The 18679-nt window shown below is 33.1% G+C and overlaps 2 protein-coding genes across 3 annotated transcripts in view; one reads left to right on the top strand and one right to left on the bottom strand.

The window, feature by feature from the left end:
- Positions 1–375: 375 nt before the first annotated feature.
- LOC144548976 (uncharacterized) overlaps positions 376–18679 on the top strand; it is a 94387-nt gene continuing 76083 nt past the window's right edge. Inside the window, exons 1-3 of one of the 2 annotated variants that reach the window (XR_013509518.1) lie at positions 376–476; positions 718–1022; positions 1455–1839. The gene's annotated coding sequence lies outside the window, so the exon portion shown is untranslated. Of the gene's footprint in view, positions 477–717; positions 1023–1454; positions 1987–2560; positions 2879–3478 lie in introns of those variants that run through there. The other variant, XR_013509517.1, reaches the window with a different exon arrangement.
- On the bottom strand, positions 4996–8642 carry LOC144548962 (receptor kinase-like protein Xa21). Its single transcript, XM_078297700.1, has 2 exons — positions 5562–8642; positions 4996–5470 (listed from the first exon to the last, which is right to left on the bottom strand). The coding sequence occupies exons 1-2, from the start codon at positions 8611–8613 to the stop codon at positions 5112–5114; spliced, it is 3411 nt and encodes a 1136-aa protein (XP_078153826.1). The 5' UTR covers positions 8614–8642; the 3' UTR covers positions 4996–5111.

Genomic DNA, 18679 nt, shown 5'->3' with positions numbered 1-18679 from the left:
GGAAGCTTGAAAGGATATTTCTTTCTAATTCGTTATCTCTTGGTTTTTCTCATTATTATTGTGTGTATACCTCAGTTTAGGGCTTAAACTTGAGAAGAACAATTGTACCCGTTTCTTGTTGGTATAGTGAAATTTGCCGGTGTGCCCCGTGGTTTTTTACCCTCCAAGTTGAGAGGGTTTTCCACGTAAATCTGGTGTCTTTTGTGATTGTGCTTGATCTCATATTATCTTGATTTGGCTTGTGCATTTTGACATTTGAACTTTTCGGTACCAACTGGTACGGTGCTTATATTACCCATCTCTCTCAAATTGGTTGATTATACAATAGGCATTTCTCTCAACTGGTATTATTTTTAAAATTCCCAACAGGGTGCTTTCGAGTTATATGAGAATGAAATTGAATATGATGTGTAGAGCAAAAGAATGTTAAAGTTGCTTCAAGTCTTTACATTAACTTTGCACAATTCACATTTGCGGTATGATACAAGAAAATATTTAACTTTGAGGATTCAGCTGCTTTGAAAACTGTAATGCCCCAATCATGCCTCCACATTGGAAAATAATTATAATTAAAATTTAAAATTAAAATCATAAAATAATTAGGTATGACAGAAATTATAATATTTTAATACATCCCCTTAACAATCAATTCATTTGAAATCTTCTCTTTTACTATCTGTTCTGAATTATATTTCTTGCAAATATTTGTTTTTATAGGCAACTGGTAGTAGGGATGCGGCTAGACAAGTCTTTCTTAGGGGGATTAAACAAATGCCATGCAATTCTCTAATCAAAGATTTGTAACTTTAAATAAATTATTACTATATTTTCATCTGTAAATTTTTCCAAGTAATGATTATTGAAACTTGTAGGAGTTGATTCAATTTGAGATGATCCATGGTGGGACCAGTCAGATACCGATTTTAGATTTGATAATATCTAATGTGATAGAACCTCAAACCGATGAATCTACACCTTTGTGTTATGAAGAACGTTAAGAGATCTCTATGTTGTTTTTTTATGTGAGTGCCCTTTTTTATAAATATGCAATTAACTGATTATTCTTTTGTTTAAATAAAGCATGGATTGGTCCGTACTATGGATTCATATCTCTGTTTTCATATGAAAATGTAGTTGAAGACGGATTTTACATTTTTTTTTTATAATTGTTTTACTATTTTTTTAGATAGGTTGAAAACCACTACTTCTGTATGGTCCATTATTTTAAAATTAGGTGATTTTCTACTTATTTTAAAAAATAGTAAACAAATTATAAAAAAAATGTAAAATTTGATGTCCCAGAACATTTTCATATGAAAATCATGTTGAATTGTTCGGATCGACTTTTGGACTTTGAAAATAAAAATATGGATCCATAGTACGGATCAATGTGCGCTTTGCGAAGTACCATAGCCTCACACTCATAATTGAGATAACCTTATTTTTGTGTACAGTTTGTAGACCTTTATGGAAAACCCGCACAAACCTAGAAGGCGTGGGCCCACCACTGCGTACTTTTTCCCAACGAATCCCGAAATGCATTCCGCCTAACTGATTCCACTAGCGATAAAAGAGCAAAACTAGAGAAAATGAGGCCATATTAGGAGAAAAGGAGGTGATTTTGCAACCGAATTCAGAATCAATATAGTACTGAAGGAAACTCAAAATCCAGAATCAAAAACCAACTTTGCTGTTCCTGCACTTGATAATAATTTTACTAGCAATAACAGTATCGATCATAGTAGTGATGTTGAGAAAACCGACCTGGTAAGAGCAAATCCAGAATCTGAAACTATAGACCGGAAACCTGACAAGTCTTTGCAAATAAGCCCAATTAGGCCTGCTTTGAATTGCTCGAAGTCAGAAGTGGAATTGGGTCAAGATCGACCTGTTTTGAATCCAGACCTGGCAAAATCTAATAATCTAATACAGACTTCACAACCGCCATATCAGACATTTCCTACAGGAGCCTTGGCACAATATTTGGTTAGTGTTTTTCTACATTTTGTATTTTTTCATTTTTTTTATTTTTTTATTTTAAGAGTCTATTTGTCACATGTGCTTGCTTGTGCGAATATATAGCTCATAGCCCTCATTTTACAACCCATAAATGTAAAATCACATGTATCCTTTAATAGAGAAGGGTTAATTTAATACAAAAGCTTCCTTACGATTAGATTTAACAGAAGTTCTTCGGCCTATAACCCTCATTTTTTAGTTGACAAGAGTGAATTTAAAAATTTCCATCTAAATTATTGTGAAAACTATATTATGTTCTCATTAGACAAGTGATTAGAGTTATAAATTTAGAGAGGGGTGATGAACAATAGGAGGAATAAATTTGGAGGGCCCTTGGAGAAATTAGCTTGGTCTGATCTCTAGAGTTTAGGTTTTAGGGTTTAGGGTTTAGGGAATGCTCATGCTAGTAATGGGTGTTCATAATTTTCAAAATGCCAGCAACCAATGGTTCCTTCTTCCCTTCATTTATTATTTTATTTTTGGTTAAAGACCCCTACTCATATAAACTGAATCCAGTTGAACTAACAAAAAAAAATGGTAGAATGGAGGCGTACAATCAGAGCAAGTGTGTCCATCTCAGATGTGGCAACACAACCAAAACCAACTACAACAGATGTACTATTGCCTCCAGTTACGGCAACAGGTTTTATAGCAAAATCAGTTGCAGTCAGATCATTCCTCGCCTAGCAACAACTCTTTAGAGGAGAAGCAACAGCAGTTGCAGCAACAAATGATGTATTACCAGCAAATGTACCAGATGTATTTGCAGCAGTTGATGCAAGTTCAACAGCAACAGCAGCAGCATTGGTACCAGTTTCAGCAACAGCAGATGGCACTGGCCAATGCACCACACTCTCAGGTCTTTTAGTTTTTATGCTGTTCATTGTTTTCTTTTATTTAAAGGGTGAGGCTTTGGTACTATGCATAGCATGGATGGGTCTGTACTATGGATCAATTTTTTCGCTTGCAAAGTCCAAATGGGCGATCTAAACCGTTCAACATGATTTCCATATGAAAATGTACTTGCAGATCAAATTTTACATTTTTTTTAGATTTTTTACTACATTTTAAATAGGTAAAAAATCACTTGATCTAAAGATTCTTGACCATTTAAAAGTAGTGATTTCAACCTATCTAAATAAAATAGTAAAAAAATTCTAAAAAATGTAAAATTTAGTCTCTACGCGCATTTTCATATGGCGATCATTTTGAACAGTTCATATTGACTGTTTGGATTTTGAAAACGAAGATATTGATTCATAGTACGGACCAATGTGCGCTATGCATAGTACCATAGCCAATTTGCAAACAACTAGCAGTCTAACCAAGGAAAGGAGATACCTCAGGTTTTTGTAAATTTTTTATTAATTTGTTTATAATTTAAATTATATTTATGGGCTACAGCACTTGAGTTAATTCAAATTTTGTATGAATTTTGTGTTCTTTAAATTGTTTGTAGGATAAAGAGCAGGTAGCATCTTCGCATCCGTCAACTCCTATCAAATAATCTTTATTTTGAAATGGATATGTGAGGCAATTAGTGGCTTTTTTTATTTTTGTATTTTTAATCTTGATAGATCTGATGGACTAGGTTGTAGTTTAGATGGAATTTGATGAAATATATTCTTGTTTTGGAGATGATTTAACAAATTGCAGTGTTATTTAAAAGTTGTGTCAATTTGCACTTTCTAACATTGCAGTTTTGACTTTGTACAACGCACAGGCTATAGAACAAAAACAGCATTTCATATGCTTAGTGCGCTGCATGAAGCCAAAACTGCTCTGTTAAGATATAACCCAGATTTGTAACTATTGGTAATTAAATAATAATAACACAAGAAAACAATTAGCTGATCGAATCTAACAGGACTAAAGGTATCAGAAGTATTTTAGTGTTAAATTTTACATGATGGTTTACCATAACACATTTTAAATTGGTTATTCAAAATAAATAATTTAAAATTACTTTAGTAATTAGGATATTACTTCTCTCCCAATTAGTTTGACACAATTAAATCTTTAATCGGATGTTGTGTTGTTTAATTCAGTAGAAATAAAACCCAAATAGTGTTGTTATGAGCCAAATTGTACTACTCAAGTTCATTAAATAAAGTAGCTCAATTGGAAATTTCTTATTTTCTGTTGGAATTTTGAAATTTTATTTTTCGCTTGATCATTTTGTTGTTGAATCTATTTTATCTGATTTTTTCATCTTAAATTGCTAAAAAGTGTAAATAATCTTGCTTTGATAATTAAAATAAGCTTTAACATATTTTGTAAATAAAATAAAATAAAGGTCCTTTCTGCAATTTTTGTATTTTTGCCCGCCTAAATCACATGCATATCTAATAATGAATAAATAAAGTGTTTTTACATTGATATTTACAATCACGTGGTGATTTTCTTTGACTACAATAAGACATCCTTTTGATTGTTATTACAATCGCCACGTGACAATCACGTGACAACAACAACCTTGCATTTTAGTTTTTAATTAGCTTCATCAATTACCCTTGTGTTTTAAGATTTGAGAATCTTTTATTGGGCCTTGATTCTCAATCAGGCCACTGGCCCACTGTCAGAGAAGAGAAAGGAATTCATATCACCTAAGGTACATTGTTTTTTTGGGTTTGAATCTGATCCATTCATTACATATTAGCACGAATCTTAAAGGATCCATGTGCATTAAAAGTTTGACAGGATTGATCCGGATTATGATCAGACAGTCTGGATTGAAACTCAAATGGTGAGGTAATGCAGAGGATACAGACTTGAAGATAGTAGCTAGGTGCATCCCCACACAGGTCCGCCACGGTTTTTGAATAATTTTTTAGTTTGGAATTCTTATCATCCAATTAGAATTTGATTAAATTCAATTTTTTTCAAAATTTATAAAATTGTTTTAAAAATCATATCAATTTTAGCCGTTATTTTCAACAATTCATTATTACAACATATATACTACAACACCATAAATTACCACAACTGCTGCACCTTTTGATCCTATTTTTCTCCATAAATTCAATTACTACATATAATACATATTTAGTGGATCCCTTCCTCTTCTCTTTTGATCCTATTTTTCTCCATCTCTATGGCCTAAGCACCTTTGTTCGTGCTGAGTTCAACTCCTTGGTAACATCTTTCATAGAAATGCGCTCTTTTGGCGACTCTTTGGAGCACAGAAGCCCACATTGAATCACTGATTCCAAACAACTATAGACATTTTCAGGTGCATATAGATTGTGTTCTCCATCTGTTTCAGAGAATAATTTAGGGTCGACTATGTCCATGACTTGGTCAGGGAAAGCCATCTCAACTTGTTTCTGAAGGCTCAAACCATCTTTGATTCTCTCGTCGGTTGGACTTACTCCAGTGAAAATCTCAAGTACAAGAACACCGTAGCTGTAGACATCTCCTTCTACCGATGGCCGACCACCCATCCCATACTCTACACAATGAAAAGTTAATAGTTACAGCCCTAAATTTAGTACAGAAACATACTAAAAAGAATCTCAAATAATAAGCTTTGTTATATATACCTGGTGGAATGTAGCCAATAGAACCTTTGATTCCAGCAGTGCTCGACATTGATTGAGAAGGCATGGTATCAGGTTGAACCAAAAACCTTGCTAATCCAAAATCACTCACATGTGCCGTCATGTCATCATCCAAAAGTACATTACTAGGTTTGAGATCACAATGCACGATTGGTGCATGTAAATTGTAATGGAGATAATCTAATGCTGTCGCCACATCAAATGCAATGTTCAATCTCTGGATGAAGCTGACGCTTCTGAATGGCCGATCTGTACATGCATTTGGATGCAACCATGTGGCCAAGCTACCATTTGGCATGAACTCAAAAACCAAAGCCTTGAAATCATTACCTTGGTTGTCTATGCTAGAGCACAAACTCAGCACTTTTATAAGGTTCCGGTGTCTCACATTTTTTAATGCCTCACATTCAGAAAAGAAACTTCTAGACGCACTGTGTTTCTCAAGGTTTAGCACCTTCACCGCAACGGTTGTCACATTCTCAAAGCTCATAACTGCTTTGTAAACTTCTCCAAATGAACCTTTTCCAATAAGATTATTCGGGGAGAAATTTTCAGTAGCTCTAAGAAGGTCGTTGTATGAAATAGGCTCCAACCCATATTTCAAACCTTTATCAGATTGTGGTTTGTTTCGAGGGTTCTTTCTAGTATAATAAATCACTACCAAGCAAATTATTGCAGTTGTACAAATAAAAGAACCAACAACACAAGGTATGAGCACCATGTTTCTTCGAAAGTGATTTCTCTGTGTGGAAGGTTGTGAAATGCAGTGTGACAAATGCATTTGAGGTACTCCACCACAAAGTTTTGGATTTCCTCTTACATCTAGACCACTAGCATTCTTGAAAATTCCTTCTTTTGGTAATTCCCCCTCGAAATTATTGAAAGAAATATTCAAATATTGTAAATTCATTGTAGCCAGGAATTCAGGGACTCGACCAGAGAACAAGTTGTTAGAGACATCAAGGATTTGCAGCCCTGTTAGTTTGCTCAAGCTGGATGGAATTGTTCCTCTTAACAGATTGCTATCAAGATAAAGGGATTGAAGTACCTGGCATCCACCAATTGTGCTAGGAATCTCTCCACTTAACTCGTTATTCGAGAGATTAATTAATTGTAGGTTTTTCAAGTTACCAATTTCTGGTGGCAAGATGCCAGTTAGATAATTGTGTGACAGGTCCAAACCGATGGAAAGAGAAGAAAAACCCATGATTTCTTTGGGAATTTCACCTACCAACTTATTATTTGAAAAACTCAGGAGTTCTAATAATTTCATGCTACTAATTAACTCTGTTGGTATACTCCCTTCTAATGTATTATTATCTAGATATATCTTGGTCATTTGGGTGAGGTTGGCAAAAGTTGATGGAATTTGACCTGAAATCATGTTACTCTGCAGAACTAATATTCCCAGTTTGAAAAGATTACCAATTTCTAACGGAATGCTGCCACTGAGAAGCATTCCGCTTAGGTCAAGCAGATTCAAGTTATTGAGTTTTCCAAGCTCTGCTGGTATGCTTCCTGAAATTGGGTTACTAGATATTGAGAGTACAAGAAGACTAGTAGAAAGGTTTGTTATAGAACTAGGTAAAACTCCTTGTAGTTGGTTGTTGTCAAGATATAACCATTGTAACAATGAACAATTGGTCAAACCATCCAGGAAACTCCAGTCACGTGGTCTATTGGCTTCTAGTTGATTATAAGAAAAAAGAATTATTTGAAGATTTTGTAAGGCTCCAAAGCCAGATGGTATCACGCCACTGAAGTAATTTGTATCTAATGCAACTGCAATAAGAGAAGAACAATTGGATATGGATTGTGGGATCTGTCCTTGGAGTTGATTCTCAAAAAGGTATAAATATTTCAAGTTTGGTAAAGCATTGCACATATCCAAAGGTAGAGTTCCATCAAGCTGGTTATTACCTAGGTCCAAACTAAACAATGTTGATAGGTTGTAAAGGGAGTGTGGTATTTCACCCGAAATGTTGTTCTGAGCAAAGTTAAAACTCTGGAGGTTTTGAAGCTTCCCGAGTTCAACAGGGATGAATCCACTTAACATATTTATAGCAAGATTAATATCTGTTAAACTTTGAAGATTACCCAAGGTATGCGGGATGGGACCATAGAATTTATTTTCGTGAAAATAAAGTTCCAATAAGTTAGTAAGGTTGCCCAAGCCAGATGGGATGTGACCACTAATGCTATTTGTGTGAAGATAGAGAATTGATAGTTTGGTAAGGTTACCAAAGGTTGGTGGGATGGACCCCGTGAATTCATTATTGTAAAGATAAAGAGCTGATAGATTTGTAAGTTTGCCTAAATCATGTGGAATATCGCCATCAAAATTATTTTGGTCAAGATAAAGATCTATTAGGCTACTAAGGTTGCCTAAGGTGGAAGGAATTGATCCTGTGAGATTATTGACATATAGTCCTAAATATTGGAGTTGTGGGAGGAGACCAAATTCCAACGGTATGCCTCCTGTGAGGAAGTTATTCCCCAGATTGATTTCTTTAAGTTCTTTGCATTGTGCTAAGTTAGATGGGATGGTTCCATGGAGATTATTATATCCCAAATAAATAAATTCTAGATTTGAACAATTGCTTAGAGTAGATGGAATGCTACCATCGAGAAAATTCCCACTCAAGTTGAGAAAACGTAGCCTACCCAAATATCCGATCTCTACTGGTATGCTTCCTCTAAGCTGGTTATCAGAGAGACTCATCCTTTGGAGAAATGTGAGGTTTGCTAGAGATGGAGAGATATAACCTGACAAATTTTTGGAGTCGAGAACGAGAGCAGTCACTCTATCAGGATGGTGCCGGCCACACATGATCCCTTGCCATTCACAGTGGTACAGTGACTCGTTCCATGAGGAGAGGACTCCAAAAGTGTCATCCTGTATTTGGGACTTGAAGGAGAGAAGTGCCGATTGATCAGTTTTACTATTGGTTACTATGGCATCGAGAGAAAAGGTGGATAAGGTTAAGAGACTTAAGAGGAGGTGAATAGTGAGCACGCTATAATAACGTTCCATGATTTGTGTAATGAAGGCAATGGGTTTCTCTCTCAGAGAGTGCTGCTCTTCTTATAGTTAATTAAAGGGAGATGTATGGTTATAAAGAAGTTGACCACAAGATATTCCCTCATGCGTGGTTCTAGTGCTAACTGCTACTTTTGAATGGTGAGCAGAAACTGACTAGATTGGACTTTTGAATGGGTTGGAAATTACTAGCTATGAAAGTTGAGACATGCACTGATGGAATCTTTTGAATATGACTCATGCATAAAAGGTCTAAATTCAGAATATGAAAGCTGGAGATGACTGGCTATGACATAAAATAAAGTATGACTGGAGATGAAAATATATTATAGTTTACACAAAATAGTAGTTTTCGAATTAGAGAATAGCATGTTGAACAAAACACATTACTCATATAAAAACATATATATAGTGTGCAATATCGGTGGCGTAGGCAGGATTTTGATCAGGGGTAGGCCAAAAAAATAAAAATAAAACACAAATTTCATCCATTTTTTTAATGTTAATTATATTTTTTCCATATCCTCATCCAATTAAGAAAATAGGAAAATAAGAATGTAGTAGGAAAAATGAAGATAAGAAAAAAAAATATATAAAACATATTCAAAGAAAAATAAAAATAAAAATAAAAACACAAAATTAAGAGAAATGGAGGCATCTTACTAATTTAGACAGACAAGAAAAAGAGGAAGAAATGAGAGTAAATGGATGGAAATGGAGACATCTTATATATTAATTTAAAATGGAGTGGAGGAGAAAAAGATGGAGCCGACTCTTCTCTCAATAAATCTCACATATTGCCTCTTTATGTTTGATATTTTATTGTATAGATATAACTCTTATAATTTCATTACAATCTCATTGATGACTCATGTACTCACATAATTTCTCTAGAAAGTATTTTGAATATCCAAGATACAAAACTAGATCTGAATAAAAATTCGAAAATGAATCAAAAATTTCAAGCTAATTACTTGCAGTCAAAGGAAGAGAGAGTTAAGAAGAATACATTTGCATATTTTCACTGTAGGGGTCAGTAAAATTACAATTTGGGGTAAACGAAAACTGAAATATATAGAGATTTAAGCTTGTTTGAGCTTGTTTATCGAAATCTAGGGGTGGGCAGTTGACCACCCCTGGTATACTGTAGCTCTGCCTCTGCAATATGTTGCACAAACAAAGAAGTTCACAACTAAATATTGCTCTCAACAATAAAACATGACTAATAAATTAAACCTAAAAAAAGACAACCTCAACAAATCCAATTGCAAAAATATTACACATATATAATATCACGGAGTAGAGGGCTGGGAAAGGATTTAGAAATATAAGGTTACTTGTTCCGATTTTCCAAAAGAATGAGAAACAACTTGAACGTACTCACGCTTCAATGATGAGGAATAGAATTTCCGAAGTGTTTTGGACATAATTTTATTTAGATGTGTGTATATATATATAAACAGTCTTTTTGTTTATATACATATCTTCCATTAATTTTATTGTCCAGGCGGCTTCGAAAACATTATCCATTCATAAACCCCAAAAATTATATACATGTCTTCAATTTTGTTTGTGTTGTTCCTCCTCCCTCTCACCTCTTCTGTGTTGTCTATTAAAGACAATGAAATTGTGCTCCTCGAAATGAAGTAGGCGACACTGACAGTCTCAGCTGGTAGTTCAAAATGTCTACAATGTTCACCCACTATATTAGTGATCTATCCACTACATTAGTGCTCACTCACTACAATGTATTCCAACAATCATTCTTTAGTAGTATAAGTCGTCTGACACTGACCATAACAATATGTCATGAGAGTTACCGGAGCCCGATTATTAGATCCGAACCCTAGGACATGCCCAACCCGATATCAAAACATGCAAGAAAGGGAAATGTTGCATTGCTTTATCACAGAGTGCTCATCCACTACAATAGTGGAATGGGTTTTTCTCTCACAGAGTGCTCATCTCATAGTTAAAGGGAGATGTAAGGTTAGAAAGAAGTTGACCACAATATTTTCCCTAATGAGTCGTTATAGTGATCCATTTTTCTTCTATGCTCTAATTAACCTTTTACTATTATGCATGGTGCTGGCACCAGAATAAATTTATAGGGTTTGAATATAAAAAAATGAATGCGAAATTGCATCATAAACAGTGGTGCACACATGCGCACACACTATTAATTAAGTGACAATCTAAGAAATTTTTCTAATCCATATGCTTACCATTAAGCTAATTTTAATTTTAATTTTGTTACTTTTCTAATAAGCAATTAAATTAACGAAAAAAATAATATATATTCATATCGGCTTTATTCATCGGATACAAGTCTGATAATCACGTAAATGGATTGTATTGTGACTCTTGATTAATATCAAAATTAAGAATGACTAAAAACCTGTATTTTGTGTGGACCTGCAAATGCCATGCAAAAATCCAATTTTTTTTATTTCTACCATTTAAGAAAGAAAATCTTTTAAACACTTTTTCTTAATTTTATTTTTATCAGGTTTGCAAGTTTATACTGCCGAACCAGAAGGGAAGTTTGCAAGTTTAAGGATTTCGTGATCATCCTTTGTTTCTCCTCATGCATCTGACATTACACGTAGTCCTTTGTTGGAATGTAGTGGGACCCACCCTTTAATCATTGTTTAATACACTTAGATCTTTCTTGAAAGAAATAAATAAAAAAAATGTATTGGGACTGTGGGGCTCCATCTAATTCTTCTTTTCAAATGTAGTGGGGCCACCCTTTTTGAAAAACAAAAACCTTTCGCAGTAACGTTTGTAAAAAAGTTGGCTCGGCAATTTAAACATACGAAACCAATAATTTGATTTCGTAGGTGTAAACTGCGGACATGAGCTTTATCGAATTTTCAAGAAGAAGTGGTTATTTTATTTTATTTTATTTTTTTAAAGATTTTCCAAAAAAATCGTGCAAAAATTTCCAAGCAGAATTTATTGCAGACAGGTAGTCTTTTTCTTCCTGTCGGACGAAGACTTCAATAAGAGTAGACTGAATCTCTTAATTACGAATTTTGTCCAATTCAAGCTTTCTAAATTCTGTAATTTGCTACTAATGAAGACAATATTTTAATCTAATTTTCATATTATGGAGAGATACAAATGAATTCTTAGTTGGTTGGTCAAGTATTATCATAGATGTAACTTCTATTCATGGATTGGAAAATCGGCCGAGTCCGGGTTGACTCGGCCGAGTCAGAATGGTATTGGTCTGGTCCGAGCCAAGTTTCGTCTGAGTCTCACAGCCATTTGTTTTTTCATCAAAACTTGTTTCAATCGTGTTGATTTAGCCAAGTTATCTGATTTTTGGTATGAGTCAGTCCGAGTCCTTTGATTATATTACGTTTTTTCTGGATAGTTGAAGAGAAAAGACCTTAACAGATACTTTGTCAAAATAATCATGCACTAAATTTATGCTGCTAAAGTAATTTTGCTCTTTTTTACATAAATTCTAACTAGCTTAAGCTTGTTGTTACAGGTTACAATTTTAAGAGATGGAAGCCAAACTTGCTTCAGTACCTGGGCAGTGAAATCGATAATGAAAAACAAGACAAGGATGAAGCAAGCTTTTCATTAGATTCGACTAAAATTCTGCGAAGGAGAGTTGCATACAACTGGAGAGAGACAAAGCAAATTTGAATATAACTGGAGACAACATATTTGAGTACTGTATGTGAATTGTTTAGTTTATTTATAAATAATGCATGTGACTAGCTAGTGTAGTAGTGGGTTGCTATAGTTTAGTTTATCTATAAAAAGTATTTCCTTTTTGGAATACTTGTATTATATTATATAATTAGTGGTTTATTTGAGCGTAATTTTTTTCTTAACATATATATTTTCTTATTATTTTTTTTTATATTTTTTGCTACAAAATAAGTTTCTGCCAAAAAAAACAAATCTAAATTTCCAATCTGATTATTCTAATTTGTGCCAATTTATCTGATTCCAATTCCGATTCCAATTTTGAGAAACCATGCTTTAATTCCAATTTTTTGTGCTCAATATATACTCGTCGTTCAATTTCATGTTTTTTTTTGTTCTTTTGATGGTGTTATATTTTTAATTTATCAATAAAATGTAAGATTAGAAGTTTGAGCCCTATCTTATTTTTTTTTTTAAAAAGAAGGATTCACAAGTTGTCATCATCTTATTATCCGGTTATTTTATTTGTTTTATCTAGTATTGGTACTGTGTTTAATATCTTTTCCATGTTATTTACTAGGAGTGGCAACGAGTTGCTAAAGAGCGAGCTGGGTCAAACTCAATGCATGTTCTCTCTCATGAGTCATAGTGCTCACCCACTACATTAGTGATCCATCCACTACATTAGTGCTCAGCCAATACAATGTATTTCAACAATCATTCTTTGGTAGTCTAAGTCGTCTTACACTGACCATAACAATAAGTCATGAGATTTACCATGGTGCCCTACCCGACATCAAAACATGCAAGTAAGGAAATTTTGCATTGGTCTATTACAATAGTGGAATGGGTTTTTCTCTCACAGAGTGCTCGTCTCATAATTAAAGGCAGATGTATGGTTAGAAAGAAGTTGACCACAATATTTTCCATAATGAGTCGTTATAGTACTGACCTACTACAATAGTGATCCGTCCGGACTTTAATTTGTACATTAAATTCAATTGGTAACTTAGAAGCAATTGACATGTGCGGTAACAAGCTAGAGAAGTCATTTTTTTTCTTTTTTGCTCTAATTAACCTTTTAATTACTATTGTCCATGGTGCTGGTACCTGAATAAATTTATAGGGTTTTGAATAAAAACGAATGTGAAGTTGCATCATAAACAGACGTGCACACGTACCATTAATTAAGTGACAAGCTAAGAATTTTTTCTAATCTATATGCTTACCATTAAGCTAATTTTAATTTTAATTTTTTTCCTTTTCTAATAAGCAAATAAATTAAGGAAAAAATATAATATTCACGTGAATGGATTATATTGAGACACTTGATTAATATCAAAATTAAGAATGACTACAAACCTGTATTTTGTGTGGACGTGCAAATGCCATGCAAAAATAAATAAAAAAATATATATTTTTTTACCATGTAAGAAAAAAAATCTTTTAACCATTTTTTTTCTTAATTTTATATTTAATTATCTGGTTTGCAAGTTTATACTACCGAACCAGAAAGGAGGTTCCGATAAATAATGAAAATAGATTAATTTAAGGATTTGGTGATCCTTTATTTCTCCTAATGCAACTGGCATTACACGTAGTCCTTTGTGGAAATGTAGTGGGACCCACCTTTTAATCTTTCTATAATACCCTTTAATCTTTTTGATATAAATGAATAAAAAAAAATGTAGTGGGACGTTGTGGGGCTCAACCCATGCAATCATCTAATTCTTCTTTTCAAATGTAGTGGGGCGACCTTTTTTAAAAAACAAAAGCCTTTTGCAGTGACGTTTGTAAAAAAAACAAAAAAAATATATAATAAAATAAAATAAATAAAAAATAATTAATAATTAATAATTGGTTCGGCAATTTAAACATACGAAACCAGTAATTTGATATATATCGTAGGTTATTTAAACTGCGGACATGATCTTTATCGAATTTTAAAGAAGAAGTGGTTAATTGTTTTTTATTTTATATAAAAGAAGGTAAATAAAAAGAAAATGCGTGCAAAAATTTCCAAGGAGAATTTATTGCAGACAGGTATTCTTTTTTTCTCTGTCGGACGAAGACTTCAATAAGAGTAGACTGCATCTCTTAATTATGAATTTAGTCCAATTCAAGCTTTCTAAATTATGTAATTTGCTACAAAATAGAGCTGCAATTTGAAGACAATATTTTCATCTAATTCTCATATTATGGAGAGATACAAATGAATTCTTAGTGACAGCTTTTGTTTTATTTTTAGATGGTTGGTCAAGTATTATCAGATATGTAACTTTTATTCGTGGATTGGAAAATCAGCCAGGTCCAAGTTGACTCGACTGAGTTAGAACGGTATTGGTCAGCTCTGAGCCGAGTTTCGTCCGAGTGTCACGCCCATTCGATTTTTCCATCAAAACTAGGTTGAATCGGGTTGACTCGGCCGAGTTATCTGATTATTGATGCGAGTCAGGCCAAGTCCTTCGGTTATTTTACGTTTTTTCCAGGTAATTGTTGATCTATGATTTCAAATCACAAAAAAAAAAAAATCAAATTATGCAAATATAATTTGAACTAGAAAAAATAACTTAACACATACCTTGTCAAAATAATCCTGCACTAAATTTATGTTGCTAATGTCATTTTGTTGTTCTAGTTAGCTTGTTCTTACTGCAGGTTACAATTTTAAGAGATGGAAACAAAACTCGCTTCAGTATATTAGCAGTGAAATCAATAATGAAAAACAAGACAAGGATGAAGCAAGCTTTTTACTTGATTTGGCCAAAATTCTGCGAAGGAGAGTTGCATAGAGCTTGAGAGTAAGACAAAGCAAATTTGCATATAGCTGGAGACAACATATTTGACTGTATGTGAATTGTTTAGTTTATTTATAAATAATGCATGTGACTAGCTAGTATAGTAGTGCGTTGCTATAGTTTAGTTTATCTATAAAAAGTACGTGTTTTTTATTTGTAATACTTGTATTATATTATATAATTAGTGAATTATTTGAGTGTAATTTTTTGTCTTAACATATTTTTTTTTTTTTACTAATTTCTCTTTTTTTTGCTACAAAACAAGTTTCTGCCAAAAACAAAAATTTTGAATTTCCAATCTGATTCTTCTAATTCCAGCAGATATATCTTTCCAATTCCGAGTTTGAGAAACCATGCTTTTATTCCAATTTTTTGTGCTCAATATATACTCGTTCAATTTCATGTTTTTTTTTGTTCTTTCGATGGTGTTATATTTTTAATTTATCAATAAAATGTAAGATTAGAAGTTTGAGCCCTATCTTATTTTTATTTTTAAAAGAAGGATTCCCAAGTTGTCATCATCTTATTATCCTGTTATTTTATTTGTTTTTCTTGGTATTGGTATTGTGTTTAATATCTTTTTTTTCCATGTTATTTACTGGGGGTGGTAACGAGTTGCTAAAGAGCGAGCTGGGTCAAAGTGGAGTTAAATAAGCCAAACTGGATGAAGTAAGGGGTATTCCGAGTGAGTGAGATAGCTCTAGGGATGATAAGGGAGAGTAAGATAAAGAGAAGAGTTGTTTGATGTAAAAACTCTAATAATTAAAAAGAGATAAAGTTATAGATAGCAGCCAGGTATCAGAGATGGAATAAAGATATCATGTTATGTTGGAAGTATAATTTCGTTGAGTACAATTGGGTGTTGACTTGAGCGTGGACTTGACTATGAGTCTATGAGGCTCTCAAAAAAATCTTTGCCTTATCTTTGTTTCTGAAGACATCTTCAAAGTGACAGCAATCTCTTTTACAACCGAGGAAAAGTCCAAACAAGGTCTTTTGATTTGGTCCTCCATAACATAACATAGATGTGCGATTTTTTTGAAATGATTTTGTTCGGCTTGGGCTTCGCCAAAAATAGGGCCCGGTTATAAAAAAATGGAATGGTTGCGTTGTTGTCTTGTAAAACCTAATATATGAGATAGTGTAGCATGTAGAAAGGAGAGGTAACACAGTTGATTAGGAAAAAAAGTCATAGGATTTGGTTACTCAAATGTTGAGAATTTGATTCCTCCTCATGACTTTGTAGTCTCTGCAAAGAGTTTAAAAAAAAAAAAGAGAGATAGTGTAGCATGTACATTAACATAAGGTTTGGTTACTCGAAGATTTTTTTGACTTATTTTGGATTCATTTAAGTATGTAAAAATTGTTAAAACTGACAGGTAAGCTTCAAATATAATTTAATATACATACAAATATTTACTAGATCAAATTGGAAAAATAAATAAAAAATTAAGAAACATATCATATCATATAGTATTGCATTTTCAGCTGCTTGTGTGTATCCTAGATGTTTTTTATTATTTGCAAGGTTCTAAACAGCGTTTATCGCGTCATAGCGGGAAGGCTACAAAAAAAGCTATAGCGAATAGCGTTGTTATAGTGAAAGCTATGCAACATAGCATTTTTTTTATATAAAAATTACATTATATATTTGTACTAAATATTAACATTATCTAAGTTTCATAGAATAATAAATAAACACCAAATTGATTAAGAAATTATAATATTCATATTGAACCAATACAAAGTCCAAATTGCGTCTCAAAATATTCATAGTAGTACCAATATCATAAACTATTGATCTTTTTCTATTCAAAATATCTTAAGCATTATGACATAATCTATCTTTTTCTATTTAAATTATAAAATAACTTAGGCATCATGACATAATTAACTATCTTAATCTATTCATAATTAACTTTGGATTTTTATTTACCTTTTTAACTCGTTGATGGACAACAAGAGTTCCTTCTCATTTAAATTAATAATTTAAAAACAATCACGGTTAAAGCCAAAGCTCAGTTTATAAAGCCCATATAAATTGAATTGGAAAAAAAAAAAAAAAAAACTTATGTTGCATAGCGCGCGTTATTTGCGCTTCACGCTATGCACTATAGTGGACCTTTATTATTACCGCTATAGCGTCCGTAGCTCAAATAGCGTGTTTTGATGCCATAACTTAGCGTTTAGTCTCCAAAAATGCTATAGCACGCTAGTTAGAACACTGATTATTTGTGTGATACTGGAGACTTCCAAATGCAAAATTTGGGAATTTAGATCAAGCCTTGTTTCGTCTTTCATTATTTGTGGGAGCCCGGAGACTTAAAAGATATATAAAGAGTGTTTTGGATTTCTATTGATGAATTAGATTATTTCAACTTCATCACATACACAATTCTGCACAGGCAAGCAATAAATGATATAATTAACACACAAAAATATAGGCATCCGGCAGTCCCAAAATTGTTATTTTTAACCAAAAAGAAAAGAAGAGTAGTTTATTTGTCCTATTCTGTATATATTTTTTTTTTTAAATGATATCTCATAGTTTTAAACATTTTGACAATGCTATTCTGAAATTTTCAAATTGAAAAACATCTACCTCCTCCTAACAGGTAGCCCAACCACTTTGACAATTCATTTGTGTTCACGATCTCTCCTATTATATTGGGCCCTAAACCCAGCCCTCTTAGCTCTTTCAACAAATAAACCTCTTATGTAGGCCTCATATAGGCCTGTACACGTAAGCCTCATATAAATCTAAGCCCATCTATCTCTCACCCACCTCAAACTCAAGGACGACAAAAGCTCGCATTATTTCTCAACTCTCCATCTATGCATAACTATTGTTTATAAGAAACTTATACAAATTGTCAAGGGTCAATTTATTTTTACTGATAGTTTAATAAAGATGTGGTTTTTTCTTCTCTTCCTTACTATTTTATTCGTCAAGTTTCACATTTCAGCAGAGAGTAAAAATAACAACCACCTACCTAACTCATTTCCAAATGCTCCGAATATAAAATGGAGCAGGAAAAAACAAGAAGAAAAGAATTTAAAAAGGAATGGAACTAGACTCCGCCAATATTTTATAAAATGGAGAGCGAGAAAAATGGACCTTCTCCCCCAACCGGTCGCAAACAAAAAAAATGAAAAATGTCTCTCTCCGTTGCGATTCTCTCCGCTGGCCACACTAAGCTGCTGGGAATCAGCTAATAAAGGAAGAATCAGTGATGAACGGTGAAGAATCGCTTGATCGACCGAGTCACCACTGTTAAACCTGATTTTTCCCCTATTCTGTAACTTAATTAAAAATCAGCTCAGTGTGGTCCGGTTCCGATTTGACTCAGCTGAGTTTGCCTACTATGCTAAAAACATACACTTTTTCAATACAAATATTACAACCAATAATTTAATCACAGGTCACTTTCAAACAACCAATTATTTTCTTTGTAATTTATTATATATGAATCAGATCTGATCTAACAATAAAATATTTACTTTCTCATCTTATGTGTGCCTATGTTGATTCTATTCAAAGATCAATATTAATTTTTTTTGTGATTTCTTCATAGACGCTTACAAAATTGTAA

This window comes from Carex rostrata, chromosome 34 (genome assembly GCF_964058835.1).
Source record: "Carex rostrata chromosome 34, lpCarRost1.2, whole genome shotgun sequence".
NCBI classification, from domain to species: Eukaryota; Viridiplantae; Streptophyta; class Magnoliopsida; order Poales; family Cyperaceae; genus Carex; species Carex rostrata.
Note: the sequence above shows the minus strand (reverse complement) of the source record. Positions and strands in the feature narration are given on the sequence as shown.

Bases quoted from the DNA above. Each gene is read 5' to 3' on its own strand.
- LOC144548962 (XM_078297700.1), bottom strand. From the start codon at position 8,613: ATGGAACGTTATTATAGCGTGCTCACTATTCACCTCCTCTTAAGTCTC. The intron at 5,471-5,561 runs GTATATATAACA...TTCATTGTGTAG, and splicing joins TATTGGCTACATTCCACCAG to AGTATGGGATGGGTGGTCGG.